At 45.6% G+C, this 16,191-nt stretch overlaps 3 protein-coding genes across 7 annotated transcripts; 2 read left to right on the top strand and 1 right to left on the bottom strand.

Moving 5' to 3' along the window:
- The first annotated feature begins 226 nt into the window (after positions 1 to 226).
- On the top strand, positions 227 to 7,641 carry LOC146295564 (uncharacterized). 2 transcript variants are annotated; one of them, XM_084695564.1, is made up of 18 exons: positions 227 to 604; positions 1,322 to 1,433; positions 1,630 to 1,739; positions 1,894 to 2,016; positions 2,317 to 2,361; positions 2,602 to 2,628; positions 3,327 to 3,398; positions 3,548 to 3,610; positions 3,738 to 3,764; positions 3,854 to 3,898; positions 3,993 to 4,028; positions 4,316 to 4,396; positions 4,926 to 5,022; positions 5,350 to 5,489; positions 5,639 to 5,758; positions 5,902 to 6,031; positions 6,613 to 6,715; positions 6,832 to 7,641. In XM_084695564.1, the coding sequence occupies exons 2-18, from the start codon at positions 1,334 to 1,336 to the stop codon at positions 6,899 to 6,901; spliced, it is 1,389 nt and encodes a 462-aa protein (XP_084551690.1). In that variant the 5' UTR covers positions 227 to 604; positions 1,322 to 1,333; the 3' UTR covers positions 6,902 to 7,641. The 2 variants fall into 2 exon arrangements, with proteins under 2 accessions (XP_084551690.1, XP_084551689.1); XM_084695563.1 differs by lacking the exon at positions 227 to 604 and having other exon boundaries at positions 980 to 1,433.
- Positions 7,642 to 7,813: 172 nt separating this feature from the next.
- On the top strand, positions 7,814 to 9,896 carry fkbp14 (FKBP prolyl isomerase 14). Its single transcript, XM_084695657.1, has 4 exons — positions 7,814 to 8,108; positions 8,294 to 8,445; positions 9,063 to 9,190; positions 9,469 to 9,896. The coding sequence occupies exons 1-4, from the start codon at positions 7,915 to 7,917 to the stop codon at positions 9,625 to 9,627; spliced, it is 633 nt and encodes a 210-aa protein (XP_084551783.1). The 5' UTR covers positions 7,814 to 7,914; the 3' UTR covers positions 9,628 to 9,896.
- Positions 9,897 to 9,947: 51 nt separating this feature from the next.
- wipf3 (WAS/WASL interacting protein family member 3) lies at positions 9,948 to 16,034 on the bottom strand. Of its 4 annotated transcripts, XM_084695411.1 has the most exons (10): positions 15,927 to 16,034; positions 15,472 to 15,604; positions 14,243 to 14,474; positions 14,033 to 14,123; positions 13,447 to 13,591; positions 12,542 to 12,688; positions 11,689 to 12,417; positions 11,398 to 11,532; positions 11,106 to 11,207; positions 9,948 to 10,931 (listed from the first exon to the last, which is right to left on the bottom strand). In XM_084695411.1, the coding sequence occupies exons 4-10, from the start codon at positions 14,105 to 14,107 to the stop codon at positions 10,891 to 10,893; spliced, it is 1,374 nt and encodes a 457-aa protein (XP_084551537.1). In that variant the 5' UTR covers positions 14,108 to 14,123; positions 14,243 to 14,474; positions 15,472 to 15,604; positions 15,927 to 16,034; the 3' UTR covers positions 9,948 to 10,890. The 4 variants fall into 4 exon arrangements, with proteins under 4 accessions (XP_084551537.1, XP_084551535.1, XP_084551538.1 ...); XM_084695409.1 differs by lacking the exon at positions 15,927 to 16,034 and having other exon boundaries at positions 15,472 to 15,914; XM_084695412.1 differs by lacking the exons at positions 15,472 to 15,604; positions 15,927 to 16,034 and adding an exon at positions 15,014 to 15,448.
- Positions 16,035 to 16,191: the final 157 nt, after the last annotated feature.

The following is a 16,191-nucleotide window of genomic DNA, read 5'->3' as shown; positions in this document are numbered from 1 at the left end:
GAAACCCTGTCGTGTGTCTTTTCACTTACTTGTGACCGCAGGCTCCGCAGCAATTACTTTGTAATTCTCGTTTTCCTGCTTTGCTCTTTTTTTGGGCATGTTCCCAGCATTAACTGAATAATCTGCAGGATTTGATGTAACCAGCAGAGAGCATCGTTTCACTGCAGTATGGAGCGACGCAGACAGTAAACCACACCATATGCGTGCACGTGCTTGCACTGAAGATCAGACACCGCAAATGCTCACTATTCTCATGTATCTATGTAACTTAATGGCAACGGAAAATATAGGCTACGATAAAGCTGTATGCTAACTTAATTCGTAAAGAAAAGGCAAGGTCTAAATGCATTTTCATTTAATTTTTTGTACTATTAATTACGCTTTAAACCCAGTTGTCGCTCACATGTTTGTGGAAGAAATTGGCACGCCACAGCTTCCACAACTGTGTTGCTACTGACCTCCAAGAACGAAACGGATCGATAAGTGGATCAAATAGATTGACCACCGACTGGCTTTCTACAGTAAATGGGACCAAACAATTCAAGGAGAATTCATTTTACATTCAGAAGAACCGGTCTTTCGTTGTCAGCTGGATTGCAGAAAGGTGAGCGAATTGATTCGATTGCATACAATATATGCACCCTCAAAAATAGGATTCTGGAATCTGTGTAAACATGACGTTAAAAGATATGGAATGAAAATGTTTACTACACAGAAATCAAGTCACCGGTGTGCAGCGTCTTTTCTGAATTTTGCACGTAGGTGAACATCTATTAGGCTATTTAAATGTTAGACTTCAACCAATTTTTTCTAATCTGCCAAAACAACGGAGCGCTGTTACAATACAACGTGGATGCGCGTATAAGTAGCCAAATAACGGTACCGCCATTAATAAATAGTTGGTGTGTATTATCACGTTGATCCACTTGTGTTTGAATGAACCAGTTACTATGTTGTTTTCTTTCCGTACCAGTAAAAAGATTGGCTTCTAATTTTGGCTCACGGACGCAGCTGAGAGGGTGTTAGCGCGCGGCTGGAATTACAGTTGTGCGTGTGCTTCAGCTGCAGATGAGCGGGAGATTCTGGAGTTGAGGAGGGCTACAAGCTTATGCTATACCCTCAGTTCCACACTACCAAAAAATAGAAAAACTAAAAAATAGATTGAGAGATTGGATGTAGATAGGACGTAGAGAAGAAGGTAGATAGCAAAGACCACTTGGATCCGGCATAGCAACATCACAGACAGTAGGGACGCAGAGGGTAACGTGAGTTAAGAAGGGGCAGCGTGTAAATTCACTGTGTGTGTATTATGAACACAAAGGGGCACAACAAAATGGACCTGGTTAGGACTGGACTGGCTCTGCAGCTCCTCCTGTGCTGTGTATTGTCTCTCTCCCATCATCACTTTGACCACATCCTATCTGCTCCTTCTGGTAAGATTGTTAATACGTGTGTGTGGTGTGTGTGAATATGTGGACATGTGTATGCGCGGGTGTACATGTGTGTGCAGTCACCTTTATTGAGTGTTCCATAAGACACGCTTCTTACACACACGTCGCAGAGCCACGCATCATTTACAATTATGTAACATCACCGCTGACAGGCAATGACAGATCTTGTGTCTGTCAGTCTTCAGAATGCTGGTGGAGCCAATGAGGTTCGAGCCCTGTTGTCTGATGTCTCCTCCACCCCCACCACTTTTCCCTCCTCCTCCTCAGCTCTGGAAACGAGGTAGTCCGGTAAGTCATACACACACACACATTAACACACACACACATGCACACACATTCACATGCACACACACACACACACACACACACAAACATACACACATACATCATACTGCCACTCACTGTTGTATAAGTCTCAGTGATTAGTATCTGTGTTTTAAAGGGTGACATTGGGATAGTAAAGGGAGGAGGAGAGGAGGAGAAGAAGTATAGACAGCTTGGTCCATCTGGCTGTGAGGCTGGGCCCCCTGGGCCCCCTGGGCCCCCTGGGCCCCCTGGTCCTGAGGTGAGATCTGAGTTCTACAAAGGGAACATCTTATGGTTGACACTAAACAATATCAAACAGAGAAACCATAGCAGAACTGATTTGTACAGAGAAAGTGTAGTAACAGTCGCAGATATGTTGCTACTCATGCACAGCATTACATTGACATGAATTCTTTTAGAATATCGTAAGTTAATTGTGTCCCAATTCATTAATTGGATCGGAAGCCATTTAGAAATGTGTGTGTCCAGAGCAGTGTGTTGCTGTCACATAAGAGTGGTTGTGTGAAGGCTGTTTATTAATGCTGTCTGATGATTTCAGGGTCATAGCGGGATACCTGGCATCAGAGGACCAAAGGGAGACAAAGTAACGCTGTGTGTGTGTGTGTGTCTGTGTGTGTGTGTGTGTGTGCCTGTGGAGTCTGAGTGGATGAGACTATGAAGGAGAGATGCTGTTCTGACTGAGGAAGAGGGCCACTCTCCTGTGACCTTTAATAACATTTACACCATTATGTGTGTGTGTGTGTGTGTGTGTGTAAGTGCACTTTGTTTATGTGCATGCGTGTCCTTGGGCTAAGCTCTAATGAACACGTGTCTCCTCTGCCAGGGAGAAATTGGACGGCCAGGGACAAAGGTGAGATGCTCCTCCTCTCATCCTCCTCTTGTTCCTGCTCATCCATTGCTTCCTCGCTCATACCTTCACTACGGTGAGAGTGTCCTTGCTATAATGTGATCGGAATTTTCCCTGCCCATCTCTTCTCTCTCTCTCTCTCTCTCTCTCTCTCTCTCTCTCTCTCTCTCTCTCTCTCTCTCTCTCTCTCTCTCTCTCTCTCTCTCTCTCTCTCTCTCTCTCTTTCCTTTGACTCTCCCCCATCTCTACCTCTCGTCTCTCCTGTCTTCTTCCATCTGTCCCATTCCAGTCATCCTCCATCTGCAGTGTCACTCTCCTCCTCTCCCTGAATGTTCTTCATTAGCCTCCTATACAGGAGCAGTCCTGCTGAGCTGGAATTTGCTCCTCTGCAGTTCTGCACTCTAATCTCCCTGAGTGCTCCGGAGCTCTCTGATAAATCACTCTGGCGTGCTAGCTGGCTAGCCCCTTGTGGACCCACAGACTGCTTTTTAATTATGTAGTGCTAGCCCAACCACAACTCTGGCACATGATCCATACTCCCTACTGTCCAGAGTGTCTACTCACAGATATGTGTCAGAGTAATTTTTGAGCATTGTTGTGTATTGTCTGTAGCAGAATGTCTTGACAGGTTGGTGAATACTAAAGGTTTGATGTTCGAACATGACCCAACATTGTGCTCATTTAAACTTGCAAACCTACAGGGACGGACTGGACCCCCTGGGTTGCCTGGAAGACAGGGGGCACCTGGATGGCCTGGTCCAGAGGGGCCCAAAGTGAGTCCCAAACCCCCTCTCCTGTTTATGTAAATGTTTATGAAGAATCACTGTGCTTTGCTAACGTAACTGGTTCACATGATTCTCTGTCTGTCTGTCTGTCTGTTTGTCTGTCTTCTCTCTTTCTCTCTCTTTATTTCTATTTCAAGGGAGAGAAGGGAGATTCGGGACTCATGGGTCTGCCAGGGTTGAGGGGACTACCAGGGACAAAGGTCTGTAGTCTGGACCCCCAGCTCTCCAACACACAATCACACACACGCAAACAAACACACTATTGAAAGCCTCTATCCCCCACTATGAGGCCTGACTGACTTGCTTCTCGACGGTATCTCTCCACAGGGTTTGCCAGGCAGCAAAGGAGAGAAGGTGAACACAGACAATTGTTATCTTCTATCTGGCATCCGCTTATTATTGTATTCCCCCCGTTTTATCTTCCCCACCTCTTTTCCTGGCAGGGTTCCCATGGTGACCGAGGACCAATGGGACCGAAGGGGGATAAGGTGAGGAGATGACTGTTGCCACTATAACTCTATTCCTGCTGTCATCGAGCAGGTAGACAGGTCATGGTTCCCTCTCTGCTGTGTCTCTCTGTAGGGCTCCATGGGTTTGCCTGGGATGCTGGGACAAAAGGTGAGAATTCACTGATGATCAAAGATGGCTGTGGTGCCGAATGTTTACTGAATGTACAGATAGTCAGGTGGCTGAGCGGTTAGGGAATCGGGCTAGTAATCAGAAGATTGCTGGTTCGATTCCCGGCCATGCTAAATGACGTTGTGTCTTTGGTCCTCAGGGGAATGTACTTACTGTAAGTTGCTCTGGATAAGAGTGTCTGCTAAATGACTAAATGTAATGTATAATATGATATTCTGTATCTCTCTCTTTCCCGCCGTCTCTCCCTTGGTTTCTCTTGCTCTCAGGGGGAAATGGGACCAAATGGGGAGCAGGGAACTCCAGGGAGGAGGGGTCCAACTGGGCGACCTGGGAAGAGAGGAAAACAGGTGAGGCGGAGAGGGGACAGGGGATGGAGACTAAATAAAGGCAAAATATAAGTGACACAGCTTAAAGAGGCTGAGACAGAGGTGTTTGGGTTGCTAGAATGTTAGTATGTCTCCTCCTGTGTTTCACCCATTGCATGTCAGTGTGGTCGAGTTCATCAGGGTAAACCATTGACATTGATTTCCCCACGTTCAGGAATTTCCCAGATTTGACTCTCCCTTTCACTGTCCTGCGTGTTGCACTCATGTCCGCCCCTAGTCAAATTCTGTCACCCAATCGCTGTGTCCACTTCAGGGTCTAATTCCGTCTGGCAGGCTCACTTTCCAGGTCTATGTTAAGACTTACTCTGGAGTGTGAGGATGTCAGATCTTAGACTTAAACCCCATCTTGGCCTACAACTCTCTAGGGTTAGACATACTATTCCAGCTATGTGCAGCTGGCAGAGCCATGTAGGTCACCTTAAGAGAGTGTGTGTGTGTGTGTGTATGTGTGTATACATGTAGACATGTCCTGATTTTGTCTCTGGCTCAGGGTAACAAGGGTCACTCTGGAGCTCCAGGTGCCATGGGTCCTACTGGACCATCTGGGCCGAACGGCCACCCTGGACCCCCTGGTCCTCCTGCCTCAGGTAGTCACCTCTCACCCTTACACACTCTCCCTTCCACACACACACACACACACACTATGACGGGTGTCAGATGGCTGAGCGGTGAGGGAGTCGGGCTAGTAATCAGAAGGTTGCCGGATCGATTCCCTGCCGTGCCAAACGATGTTGTGTCCTTGGGCAAGGCATTTCACCCTACTTGCCTCAGGGGAATGTCCCTGTACTTACTGTAAATCACTCTGGATTAGAGCGTCTGCTAAATGAATGACTCCTATTTTATTCTCCTTTGGGGAATGTCATACATGTATTGAATAACAACCCTTAATTGAAACGTGTGTGTTTGTTTTATAGGTCTCTATGTGGTGGGAGAGAAAGGTGAGAAGGGGCTTCCGGGACCTGCAGGTGTCTGTGACTGCAATCCCCCACCAGGAGGGAACGATGCCCCTTACGGCAGTTACACACAACGAACCAACCACGACAAAGTCCCCGCAGTAAAGACTTTACTCTACAGTGTTGCACGTTGCATTGTATCAGTGTATGATAATCTAACTCGTTGGCTGGGAATCCACTGTTTCAAGTAACAAAGAGCCCATTGTATGTTTGTGTGCGAAACCTTGCATCTCTTTGTGTGTGTGTCAAGATATTTGTGGTGGACAACGAGGAGGAGCTGGACCGTTTACACACAGACAATGCTATCGCCTTCAGGAAAGACCAGAGGTCTCTTTACTTCAAAGACACCGATGGCTGGAAGCCCATACAGGTATCAGGAACACAGAACTAGACAGCTATCATTGGAAACCACAACCAGTAGTTTGACCAATATTATATTAGAAATATACTTTTTTTCCGTGTACCTCAAGCACTAGTTGTACCATAAAACCTTGACTATGTGCTTGTTTACAGCCGTTCCAGTCATTCCAGTCCACAGAGAAGGTGCCCGACAGGGTGGGTGTGTGCGGAGATGGGAAGGTGCAAGGTCAGAACGGAGAGGAGTGTGACGATGGCAACAAGATCGTCACAGATGCTTGTCTGAGTGAGTTATGGGGCTGGATGTGTCAGCAGACACACAAATACATACATACACACGTACACTAATAGATATACTGTATATATAAGCTTTGAATGTACAAATGTTGCGCACGTTCTCCTACAAGGCTGTAGCCATGTCCTCTTGTATTCTTGATGACAGAGGGAAAAGGGACTATGCAGTAAGACTCTTGCTTCATTAATCTCCCTCTCTCTTTCTGTCAACCTGTCTTTTCCTCCAGTGCTCTCAGCTCAATTAAATTAGCAGGAAAATGCTGTAAAGGCACAAACGCAACCCACCCACTTGCCAAAGCAATTAGTAAAGTTTAATTCCCCCCCCCCCCCACCACCCTTCTATCTCTCTTCTCGTCATTCTTCCTATTCTTCTTCTGTTCTTTCCGATCCTTCTTTTCTTTTCCCTGGCCGGTGAACCTGCCCATTCCAACCTTACATTATGTTAATTTCCTAACTGTACATCCATTCATCTCTCTCTCTCTCTCTCTCTCTCTTTCTCTCTCTCTCTCTCTCTCTCTCTCTCTCTCTCTCTCTCTCTCTCTCTGTCTCTCTCTGTCTCTCTCTCTCCCCCAGACTGTAAGTGGGCCTACTGTGGGGATGGATACAGACATGAGGGCATGGAGGAGTGTGATGGGAAGGACTTTGGCTTCCAAAGCTGTAAATCCTACCTGCCCGGGTATGTTCCTTCTGTCACTCACAAGCATGCACGTTCTCTCTCACATACACTATGTAGGTGAATTCACAAGTCTTTCCTCTCCTTACCACCCCCCCCCCCTCTCTCTCTCTGTTCAGGTCCTTTGGGCAACTCAGGTGCACTGACTCCTGCTCCATTGACTCCACTGGTTGCAAGTACTTCACCTGAACCAAAGAAGAGTTGGCTACTGCTGCCTGTGATCCTACTGACGGTTTAGTGGTTTAGATCCCTGCTAAGCACTGAGGCATGTCCCAATCAGATGACTCGCTGGAGAAAAAAAAACGTACAAGGACAAACTTGTCTTCTCAAGTTTTGGGAGTCATTTATGAAATAGCAGACCATCTTATCCAGTCTGAATAACTGCATTGACTTAACAAAGGAGGTGTTTTGGTCAAGCTGATATATACACTATATGATGGCATCCTTGACTACAGCACTGTTAGAGATGAACAGGGGCCATGAGAGCAATGTGTGTAAACTATGATTGTACAATGTAATGTAAGCTATAATTGCTGACTTATTGACTGTTAACTCACTGTGGAAGGAAATCTATCATCCTTTTTACAAAGTTATGGAGACTTTAAGAGAATGTATTTGCAGAATTGAATGGGGTATTTATGCAGATTAGGGGTCTGTACATAGTTGTATTAGGTATCAATTATTATGTAATGATATATTTGATGCAATATTATGTGTGATGACAGTGCTACTGCATGCTTGTGTATGTGTATGCCCTATAGGTTTAGACCAGCTTTGGATTGTGTGCAATATTTCTGCACTTTGCAGTGTATGAATCGTGAAAGGACTGTTAAATTTGTGACTGCAACTACTGTATATATTTTAAGAACTGTATATCAGTGTTACACCAGCATGATAGGAATCAATCTGTCTGTTTATATATATAGCAATAAAATGGAGTTATGATGTACAGAATTTGTCATTATTAATTATTAATTTAATCCATCGAGTTTACGACTCATTGTTAAAAGGGTTTTATGAAGGCGGGGTTAAAGGGTTTCAACCAATCAGATGAACACTTCCTGCAACAACTTGCACGATGTGACGTCACTGCCACGTTGAATCTCTTGCACTCGCGCGTTGGTGTAGCAGTATTTACATGTTTCCAATTTTGTATTCTGTTTGGGATTAACTCGTGTCGTTTCATTTTATATCAGCCCAAGATGTTGTTGACTTTACTGAGTTGGTTTTGCACATCTATCCTGATCTTTGTTTCTGGAGGAAAACTTCCTGAACCTGAAGTGAAGATCGAAGTCTTGAGTAAACCTTTTCTGTGTCACCGCAAGTCAAAATATGGGGACATTCTTTTAGTGCATCATGAGGGATATTTTGCAAATGGAACGCTCTTTCATTCCAGGTGAATTATCGAGATACATGCAAAAGTGCTCCAACAATTACCATTTAATGCGCCACCACTCGGTTTTGTAGAAAGTTGCTTCGCTATTGCATTAGATCTAATTGTGTGTGTGTGTGTGTGTGTGTGTGTGTGTGTGTGTGTGTGTGTGTGTGTGTGTGTGTGTGTGTGTGTGTGCGTGCGTGCAGTCGAACACAAGGGGATAAGCAGCCTGTGTGGTTTACCCTGGGCATCAAGGAGGTGATCAAGGGCTGGGATAAAGGCCTGCAGGGGATGTGTGCTGGGGAGAAGAGAAGTCTGGTCATACCTCCAGCTCTGGCCTACGGCAAGGAAGGCAGAGGTAGACGACACTTAACACACGCTGTTGGGTCATGGACATGACACCCACATTAGCTCCTCATACATGTGGCAGTTGAACCAGTCTCTTTTCTAAACGGGTTCACTCTCATCCTTGAACATGGCACATGCATTATGGCAACAAGGAACTAACATATCTCTTATTACTTCAGTGGCACTTTTAAGGTTTTAAATCTTAGGAAGAAGCTGCTGCTATATTAATACTGTTTCACTAAATTCAGCTAACCTATACCATATCACTTTTTCTCAGCATGGAGCATGTGAAAATGTCCTATATGCTTTTCCCTGGTAAGCGCAAACACAGTAGGCCTACTAGACCATCTGCTAATAAAAGCAAGAACGTAAGTATACCAAAGTGTATACTTGAATGCATTAACCCCATAACCTCTGACGCTTGACATCTTTTTCCCGTCATTCTCTCTCCAAACAATATCACCAGCTCAATTTAATCAAATTGGTTTCACACGTTTGGTCACATGTATCCACATCAATAACATTTTTTCTAATATAGCTATTTTCAACCCAGATCCATGTGAGCTATCGATAGCCTACTTAACCCAGGTTATTTTCAACGCTTCTATCGACCGTCTGTATGGTTAGGCAAGATCCCCCCAGAGAGCACGCTGACTTTCACCATTGAGGTGATGGAGATCAGGAATGGCCCCAGGTCACACGAGTCCTTCCAGGAGATGGACCTCAACGATGACTGGAAGCTGTCAAAACAGGAGGTGAGCAGAGAGCTGTGGTTATCTTGTATATTTTACTTTTACTCATTTAGCAGACACTCTTATCCAGAGCGACTCACAGTAAGTACAGGGACATTCCCCCGAGGCAAGCAGGGTGAAGTGCCTTGCCCAAGGACACAACATAATTTGCCATGGCCGGGAATCGATTCGGCACCCTTCTGATTACCAGCCCGATTCCCTAACCGCTCAGCCACCTGACTCTTTGAGCCTCTCTCTCTCACACATACGTGGGTGGGTTTTGTGTTTTTTTCTCCCACTAGGTGAAAGAATACCTGAGGAAAGAGTTTGAGCGCCATGGCTATCCTGCCAACGATACCCACCACGAAACGATGGTGGAGGACATCTTCACCAAAGAAGACGAGAACAAAGATGGATTCATTTCTTCAAGAGAGTTCACCTACAAACACGATGAACTTTAACCCTCTCTAACCCTATCCCAATACGTTTTCTGTGTTGGTGTAGTTAGGTCTTTTTAAAGATTTCCCATGCTCATGTAATCTATGTTGGGTGTGATATGGTGTCCGTGATGCGATGATGGGGATTTGTGGAACTAATACAAAAACTAGAATTTTTCAAATGTGGTTCTTTGAGGCATTTCAGTTCATAAACAGATTTTAACTGGACTTGGTTGAACAGGTTCTTTGTGATTTCATGTGTTCAGTGGGGAAACTTTAACGTGTCAACATAAAGGGGTATTTGTACTAATCATGGCTTTGTGTTTACTAGCAATGACAAGGTCTCAACAATAGTCTTTTATTAACTTTACAATATGTATGACTTATAACCAGTAGGTGGCACTGTCTCCTTGGTGTTGGTGATAAGACATTACAAAGGGAAAACAATTCAACGGAACAATATCGTGAGAAGCACATGTCTCACTGTATTGATACACATGACAACAATAGAAAAAAACTTTCAAAACAACAAAAGTTAAATACATTTCCAATTGCCCTTCACAAATCAGTGTAAAAATGCAGGTTACCTGTTACTATAGTGTTGTTTACTCTGACAGCTCCATGCTGCAAAAGAGGCATTCTTTGGACACACACCATTGTGAAGACACTGTTTAATTATGAGTAACCCAACAGGTTCAGAAAACATCCCTGTGTTGCTCTGTAGTATCAACATTATTCACTGAGTTTCATTTTCAAGTGTGTGTGAACATATCAGAAGCTCCTAGCTCTCAAGTGAATCACTGTATTCCCTTAGAATATTGTTCACATGTAAGGTTGAATAGTACAACGTAACACATGTGCCTTTCCATCTACCCATTGGAGGACATTGTATATTAATGTTCTGTGTTTGTGTCTCTGAGTGAGAGAGAGAGAGAGAGAGAGAGAGAGAAAGAAGAGAGAAGGCACTGTAGGGACTGGGACAGCCCTCCTCTCACACACATTCAAAACATTCCACACTGGAAAAGGTTAGAGGTCACATAGTCAGTACTGGGCGGGACCCAGTGTAACACTCGCATACACAAATATACACACTCCATGAAACACACAGGTTGCTGACATAACCCACACAGGCCACATATAAACACAGTAGATATGGGTCCAGTAATACTCTGTATAGCCATTAACCGTACTTTGGAAGGAGGTCCCACTCTTATTGCTCACTGTATGTGGACAAGGAAGAGCGATTTTGATCTATGGTAGACAAAGACAAGGATGTGTAGTCTCGTATCATCGAAGGTGTGTCCTCGTCCCTTGTGTGCTGGAGTTCACTGAAGAAAGGTAAGGATGAAAGGAGGGATGGGAGAGGAGGGGGAGAAAGTGACAGTGAGCAATGGTAGTGAACATGATAGACTGAAAAATTCAGTCTGGCAAAGACTGTCTGGAGGGGATTTCCCCCCCCCACATATAGCATACTTTTCCGGTGCCTGTAAATGCACACAAACCTCTGAGTTCTTTGCTAGGATAGGTCCTGGGAAAGGGTTTAAACTCATCAGGAGGAGGAAAGTCCTCTATGGGATGAAACTGAAACTTGGACTCAAAGTCATCTGCAAGGTTAAATAATGAAAACAGAATTATTACATCATTTCCCTATGGCGGAAATCTATCCTGCCCATCACCATCTTATCTTGCTGTTATTTCACAGGACATACAATGTTCAATGGTGTTGATGGCATTCAAATGTTTTTTTTGGTGATACATCAGCGATTAGCAAAGCAGCGGCAGCTATTGCCTCACCCAGGCTGTGCAGGTGTCCGTTCCTCTGGATGGAGGGAGGGAGGGGGGGTGGTGGAGGGGGAAGGGTGCGGCTGGACAGCTCAGTCGACGGGGAGCGTGCTGGCGGGGCCGGAGGAGGAGCCAACCGCCCACCAGCTTTTTGGAGGGAAAGAAAACAGATAATGCAGTGTGTCATAATGGACCTAACAATCTATGAAAAGTCAAATAGGCCATCATGAGGCGTCATCCATTGATATATTGACATTTTTGCATAGTCTTTACAATTTAAAGCATTCTCCTGTGCCCTCATACCTGCATTATTGGGCACGGCAGGTGGACGTCGAGTCGGGGCGGTGCAGGGGTAGGAGGGGGGAAGCGGTGGCACTCCAGGGCGCATGGCCGGGGACGGCACTGGGGGCATCTTGGGCGGGGGAGGGGGCAGTGAGGACGCACAGCTTGGGCTGTATGAAGCAGGGAGAGGAGGGGGAGGTGGCGGAGGGGGTCCGAGTGGGCTGTCCCGCAGCATGGGGAACTTGGAGTCTTGGAGCATGGTGGGGGACGGAGGAGGGGGATAGAAGATCCCAGAGGAGCGGTCTGGGAGGTTTGAAGGAGGCATAGAGGGGGGAGGAGGGGGCGGCGGAGGGGTGGAGGGCTGAGGCAGGTGGGTGTGGTGGGCGTGCTGGATGGGTAGCCACGTGGGCTTGGTGAGCTGGGACGGGGGTGGAGGGGGAGGGCAGGTGGGGACAGGCGGAGGTTTGTTGGAGGGCCGGTCCTGGAAGGCGTGTGGGGGAGGGGGAGGAGGCTCGGATGGAACTGGAGGGGAGGTTGGGCCAGTGGAGGAGGGAGACTTGCTGTGAGAGGGGGAGGGGAGTGCTGCGGCTGAGGGGCTGGGCCTACGGGCGGGGCTTGCTTTCTCAGCCGGCCTATAGGAGGGGGAGGAAGGTGAGGAGGAGAAGGAGGGGGAGGGGGCGTTGCCGCTGTCTGGGGATGCTGGAGGGTTCCACAGAGGCTTCATTCCTGCAGATGAACTGGAGCGAGAAACTACAACACACAGAATGAGAGGAAGAAAAACAAAAGACAATGAGCGATACAGTGTGAGAGGATCGACAGGACGACACAGAGCAATAGATTATTACACAAAAAGGGAGAAGTCGTTTTTATCTACCTGGGGTCTTTCCCGTTGGTCTCAGCGTGGGGAAGCCCCCTGCAAAGAGCCCCCCTAGACTGGGTCCCAAAGCAGGCAGTCCTCCTGTGCCCCCCTGGGGGGCACCACTAGTCGTGGATGACACATCTCCAACACTCCCCTTGGGCTCTAAGGATTAGCACACACACAGAATCAACAGAATAACACTGACACTTTCAGAATTGACCACCTGTGCTATAAATGAGGGTAAAATAAACTGCTATGTAGCAAGGTTAGTCTTTGGGTTCCAGAACTCTTCCACAAATTCCTGCAATAGAGCGTAAACAATTATCCGCCAAACACACAGTGGTGACTGTGTACTGTCATGAATTTCTCACTACACAGACTCTGTCCTTATCTTCAACAGAGCATTCCTTGCTGAAGTGTGTCGTGTTTATGTCGATGTGTGTGTTGACTGAAGAAAGCCTTACTGGGTAATCATGAACGCATATAGCTGAGAGCAGATAAGGTCTGTGTGACGTTCTATTAACCGAATGATGCAGCCTCTTCTCTCCTTTCTCATTCTCTCTTTCACTTTCAGTCTGTTTTTGTTTAATGTATTTTGTCTTTGTTCGTGCTTTTCTTTTGTCAGAAATTGCCAGTCCAGACAAACATTTGAACTGTATGTCTTTCTTCATCTCCCTCTCTCTCACACACACATGCTCTCTCGCACACACACTGTCACTTTTCCTCTGTCACTTTCTCGTGAGAATGACTCACAGTCAGAGGCAACAGCCCCATGTGAGAATAATTTAGTGCTGAAATTCAGACAGCAGTAAGCCGTCTGCATGTGTGTGTGTGTGTGTTTGACTCTCAGAGCAGAATGGAATGTTTAAAGAATTTCAGTTAACATATAAATTAAGTTAGATGGTAGAAGGTGTTCTTACTGTCAACAAGTGGGCCACTTCGATCATTGATCTGTGTGACTTTCTTGAGCCTTGCTCCTTTTTGAATGTCTGCCAACAAGGCATTTCTTCCTTCTCCACCTCCACCTCCAGCATTAGGCTTGAGCTTAGGAGGCTCTGACCGTAACTGAAATACGGAAATAAAAAGAGAGTGCAAGAGAGGGAGAAAGAGAGAGAGAAAGAAAGTGAGAGCAAGAGAGAGAAACAAAGAGGAAGAGAGCAAATACAGACAAATACATTTGTACGGCTGATTAATTGGATTATCAAGCATCAACCAAGCACTGTGTTCCTGTGACACATGTTGTGTCTGCCCGCAGACGTACTAATAAAACATGAGAGCCTCGGCAGGAAATATGACACCACAGAGCAACTAAGTTCTAGTCACTGTGTGTATCTGTCTGTTTGTGCGTAACTGTACCTCTAATGAATAATGAAAATAAACACCTGCTTGGTCATCAGCAGTTGAAATGGGATGGAGAGTGTGTTTTGCAAGTTTGTCTGTGTGTACTCAGTGTGTGTGTCTATATCAATCGATTTGAACATCGAGTGATACTGTGTCACTTCTTACCTGTGGAGGGGGAGCACTGGGTGGAGGGGGGGGTGGCGGGGGTGCAGGTGGAGGAGGAGGGGGAGGCGGAGGCATATCTGGCCTCAGATACCTAAAAATATATAAAGGTTCCATAACTGTGTAACTAACCACAGACAGTGCACTACTGGGACTATTTTCCATGACAGAAGCAGCTTCTGTTGAGAGGGTCAAACTGAAACGACCTAGTACCCTTTCACAGGACAGGAAAAGCCTTCATCACGTGACGAAACAAACAGGAAACAGCAAGCGTTCCATCCTCTCAGGGGGAAATCTGAGATCCCCCTTTCTACGATTCCCAACGGTAGAGGCCCAGAGGAGGCTTAGGCAGGGAACAATGGAGACTGTTGTCTGGGAAGTATGGCCTTCTAACCCTCAGCTCCTCGCTGGCACAAGGCCTTCCCTGCCATTATGTCAGAGCAGACTGGAAAACACATCAGGGAAGTGTTTCAGGAATGGGCCCAAGAATGGAAGTTTTGTTAAAGGAACCCAATGAGAGATACCCTGCACCTAATCAAACAGTTTATTAATCTGAGAGTGCATTGTTACTTTGAAGAGAATAGGATAATCTGTAAATGAAAAGATTTGATCAAAGATTTGTCAATTTAACTCTCTGTATGAAATTTTAGGAACTCTTCCTGAAGCGACAGCTTCAAGCTAAATGAAGTTATATATTATATAACAACTGTGAGAACATTATATATCAATGCTCTCACAGAAATGCTTGACTTGAAGTCAGTGCATCTCATGTTTAACATGTTTGGGGGGGGGGGGTCTCTCTTACAGTTTCTATCTGCAAATCCGTGTCAAGCCACTTCAATTGAAGTGCCAAAAGAGACTATTTGTCTACAGAGTGTCTATGGCCGATGTCTTAGTCTATAGCCTATGAGCAGAAGGCAGCACTGAGCAAAAGGTGGATGAGCAGTAACAGGTGTGAGTGTAGCAGTCAGGCTGAATAATCACCTCGCACACAGGCCACTCTGTTGTCTTTTCGAGGTCGCTTAGCTCCTGTCTTTCTAGGAGGCCATGTTACAGCTAGTGGGCCACTACCCAGCAGCTGACACAAGTTCTGCTTAACCCCCAGTTTGCCAGTCTTCAGCTGTTCTGAGTGAAAATGTATCAAACAAAGTTGCAGCTTTGTTCCAATGTCCTATTATCCCATTGTTCTAGGGTCCCCTACTGTCGAATTTTCAGCACTGTTGCAGAGTTGGAGTAGCGTTGTTATTTTTATCCTGACACAGTAAGCGACCTGATTATTAATGCACAAGTTCGTAAACACTCTGGCGGTTGTTGCTGTAGCAACGGCAGTGGGTCACGATAATTTGCAATCCTCAAAAACAAACATGAAATGTTAAGCAAATTCTAGGGTACCAAATATAAAATAAAGTGACTTTTATGAATACTGAGTACTAAGTACGTACCTTTAATTGACAGATATGAAACTCCACTTATGCAGCAAGATCAGTCCCGAGGTTGAGAGCGGCACAGTAACCGCATAGCGCGCCCCTGACCCAGAAGATACTGTTTCTGACGTCTAGTTATTAATAGTCAACACTGCAAGACAGAACACGGAATTAAAGTGTTTTGTTTGCCTTATCTGAATTAAGAAGTTTGACAACAACGTGTGGTGTTCCTCGAGCTACCCTAGTTTAAGCTAAAAAGTTATCAAATTGTCACGGATACGATCCATTTGGTGAATGCAATGAACACATTAAAACTAAATACATGTAGAAATGTCTTAACATGAACATCTAAAAATTATCTTTCGAAATGGTTGTATATGTGCAGCCACTCTACTATGTGCCTTTTCTCCCGTGTAGTGTTTATATCGACCGCCGAACGCGCTGTGGGAAGGAGCCCCAGTTCGAGACCACACCTTATGCGAGACACAGAATCCTCTATGTAGCCGAGACTCATCCGTGGACCAATTGAATCACTCCATAGCTACCGCAATTCCCATGGAACGTTTTCATCACTGACACCTGTTAAGAACAAGCAAATGGGTTAGAACTGGTTAGGCAGGTGCGAAGGAATTTGTCATCTTTCTCCAGGGGATACTAGATTACCATATCTCTATGACTGTAACGATTACTTTTCCAGTTCGGCCAGTTCTCTAAATGATAGTGTAGACTTATGTTGTA

The sequence above is a fragment of the Hypomesus nipponensis genome, chromosome 4, assembly GCF_054491055.1.
Source record: "Hypomesus nipponensis isolate SF chromosome 4, ASM5449105v1, whole genome shotgun sequence".
In the NCBI taxonomy this organism is placed as follows: Eukaryota; Metazoa; Chordata; class Actinopteri; order Osmeriformes; family Osmeridae; genus Hypomesus; species Hypomesus nipponensis.
Note: the sequence above shows the minus strand (reverse complement) of the source record. Positions and strands in the feature narration are given on the sequence as shown.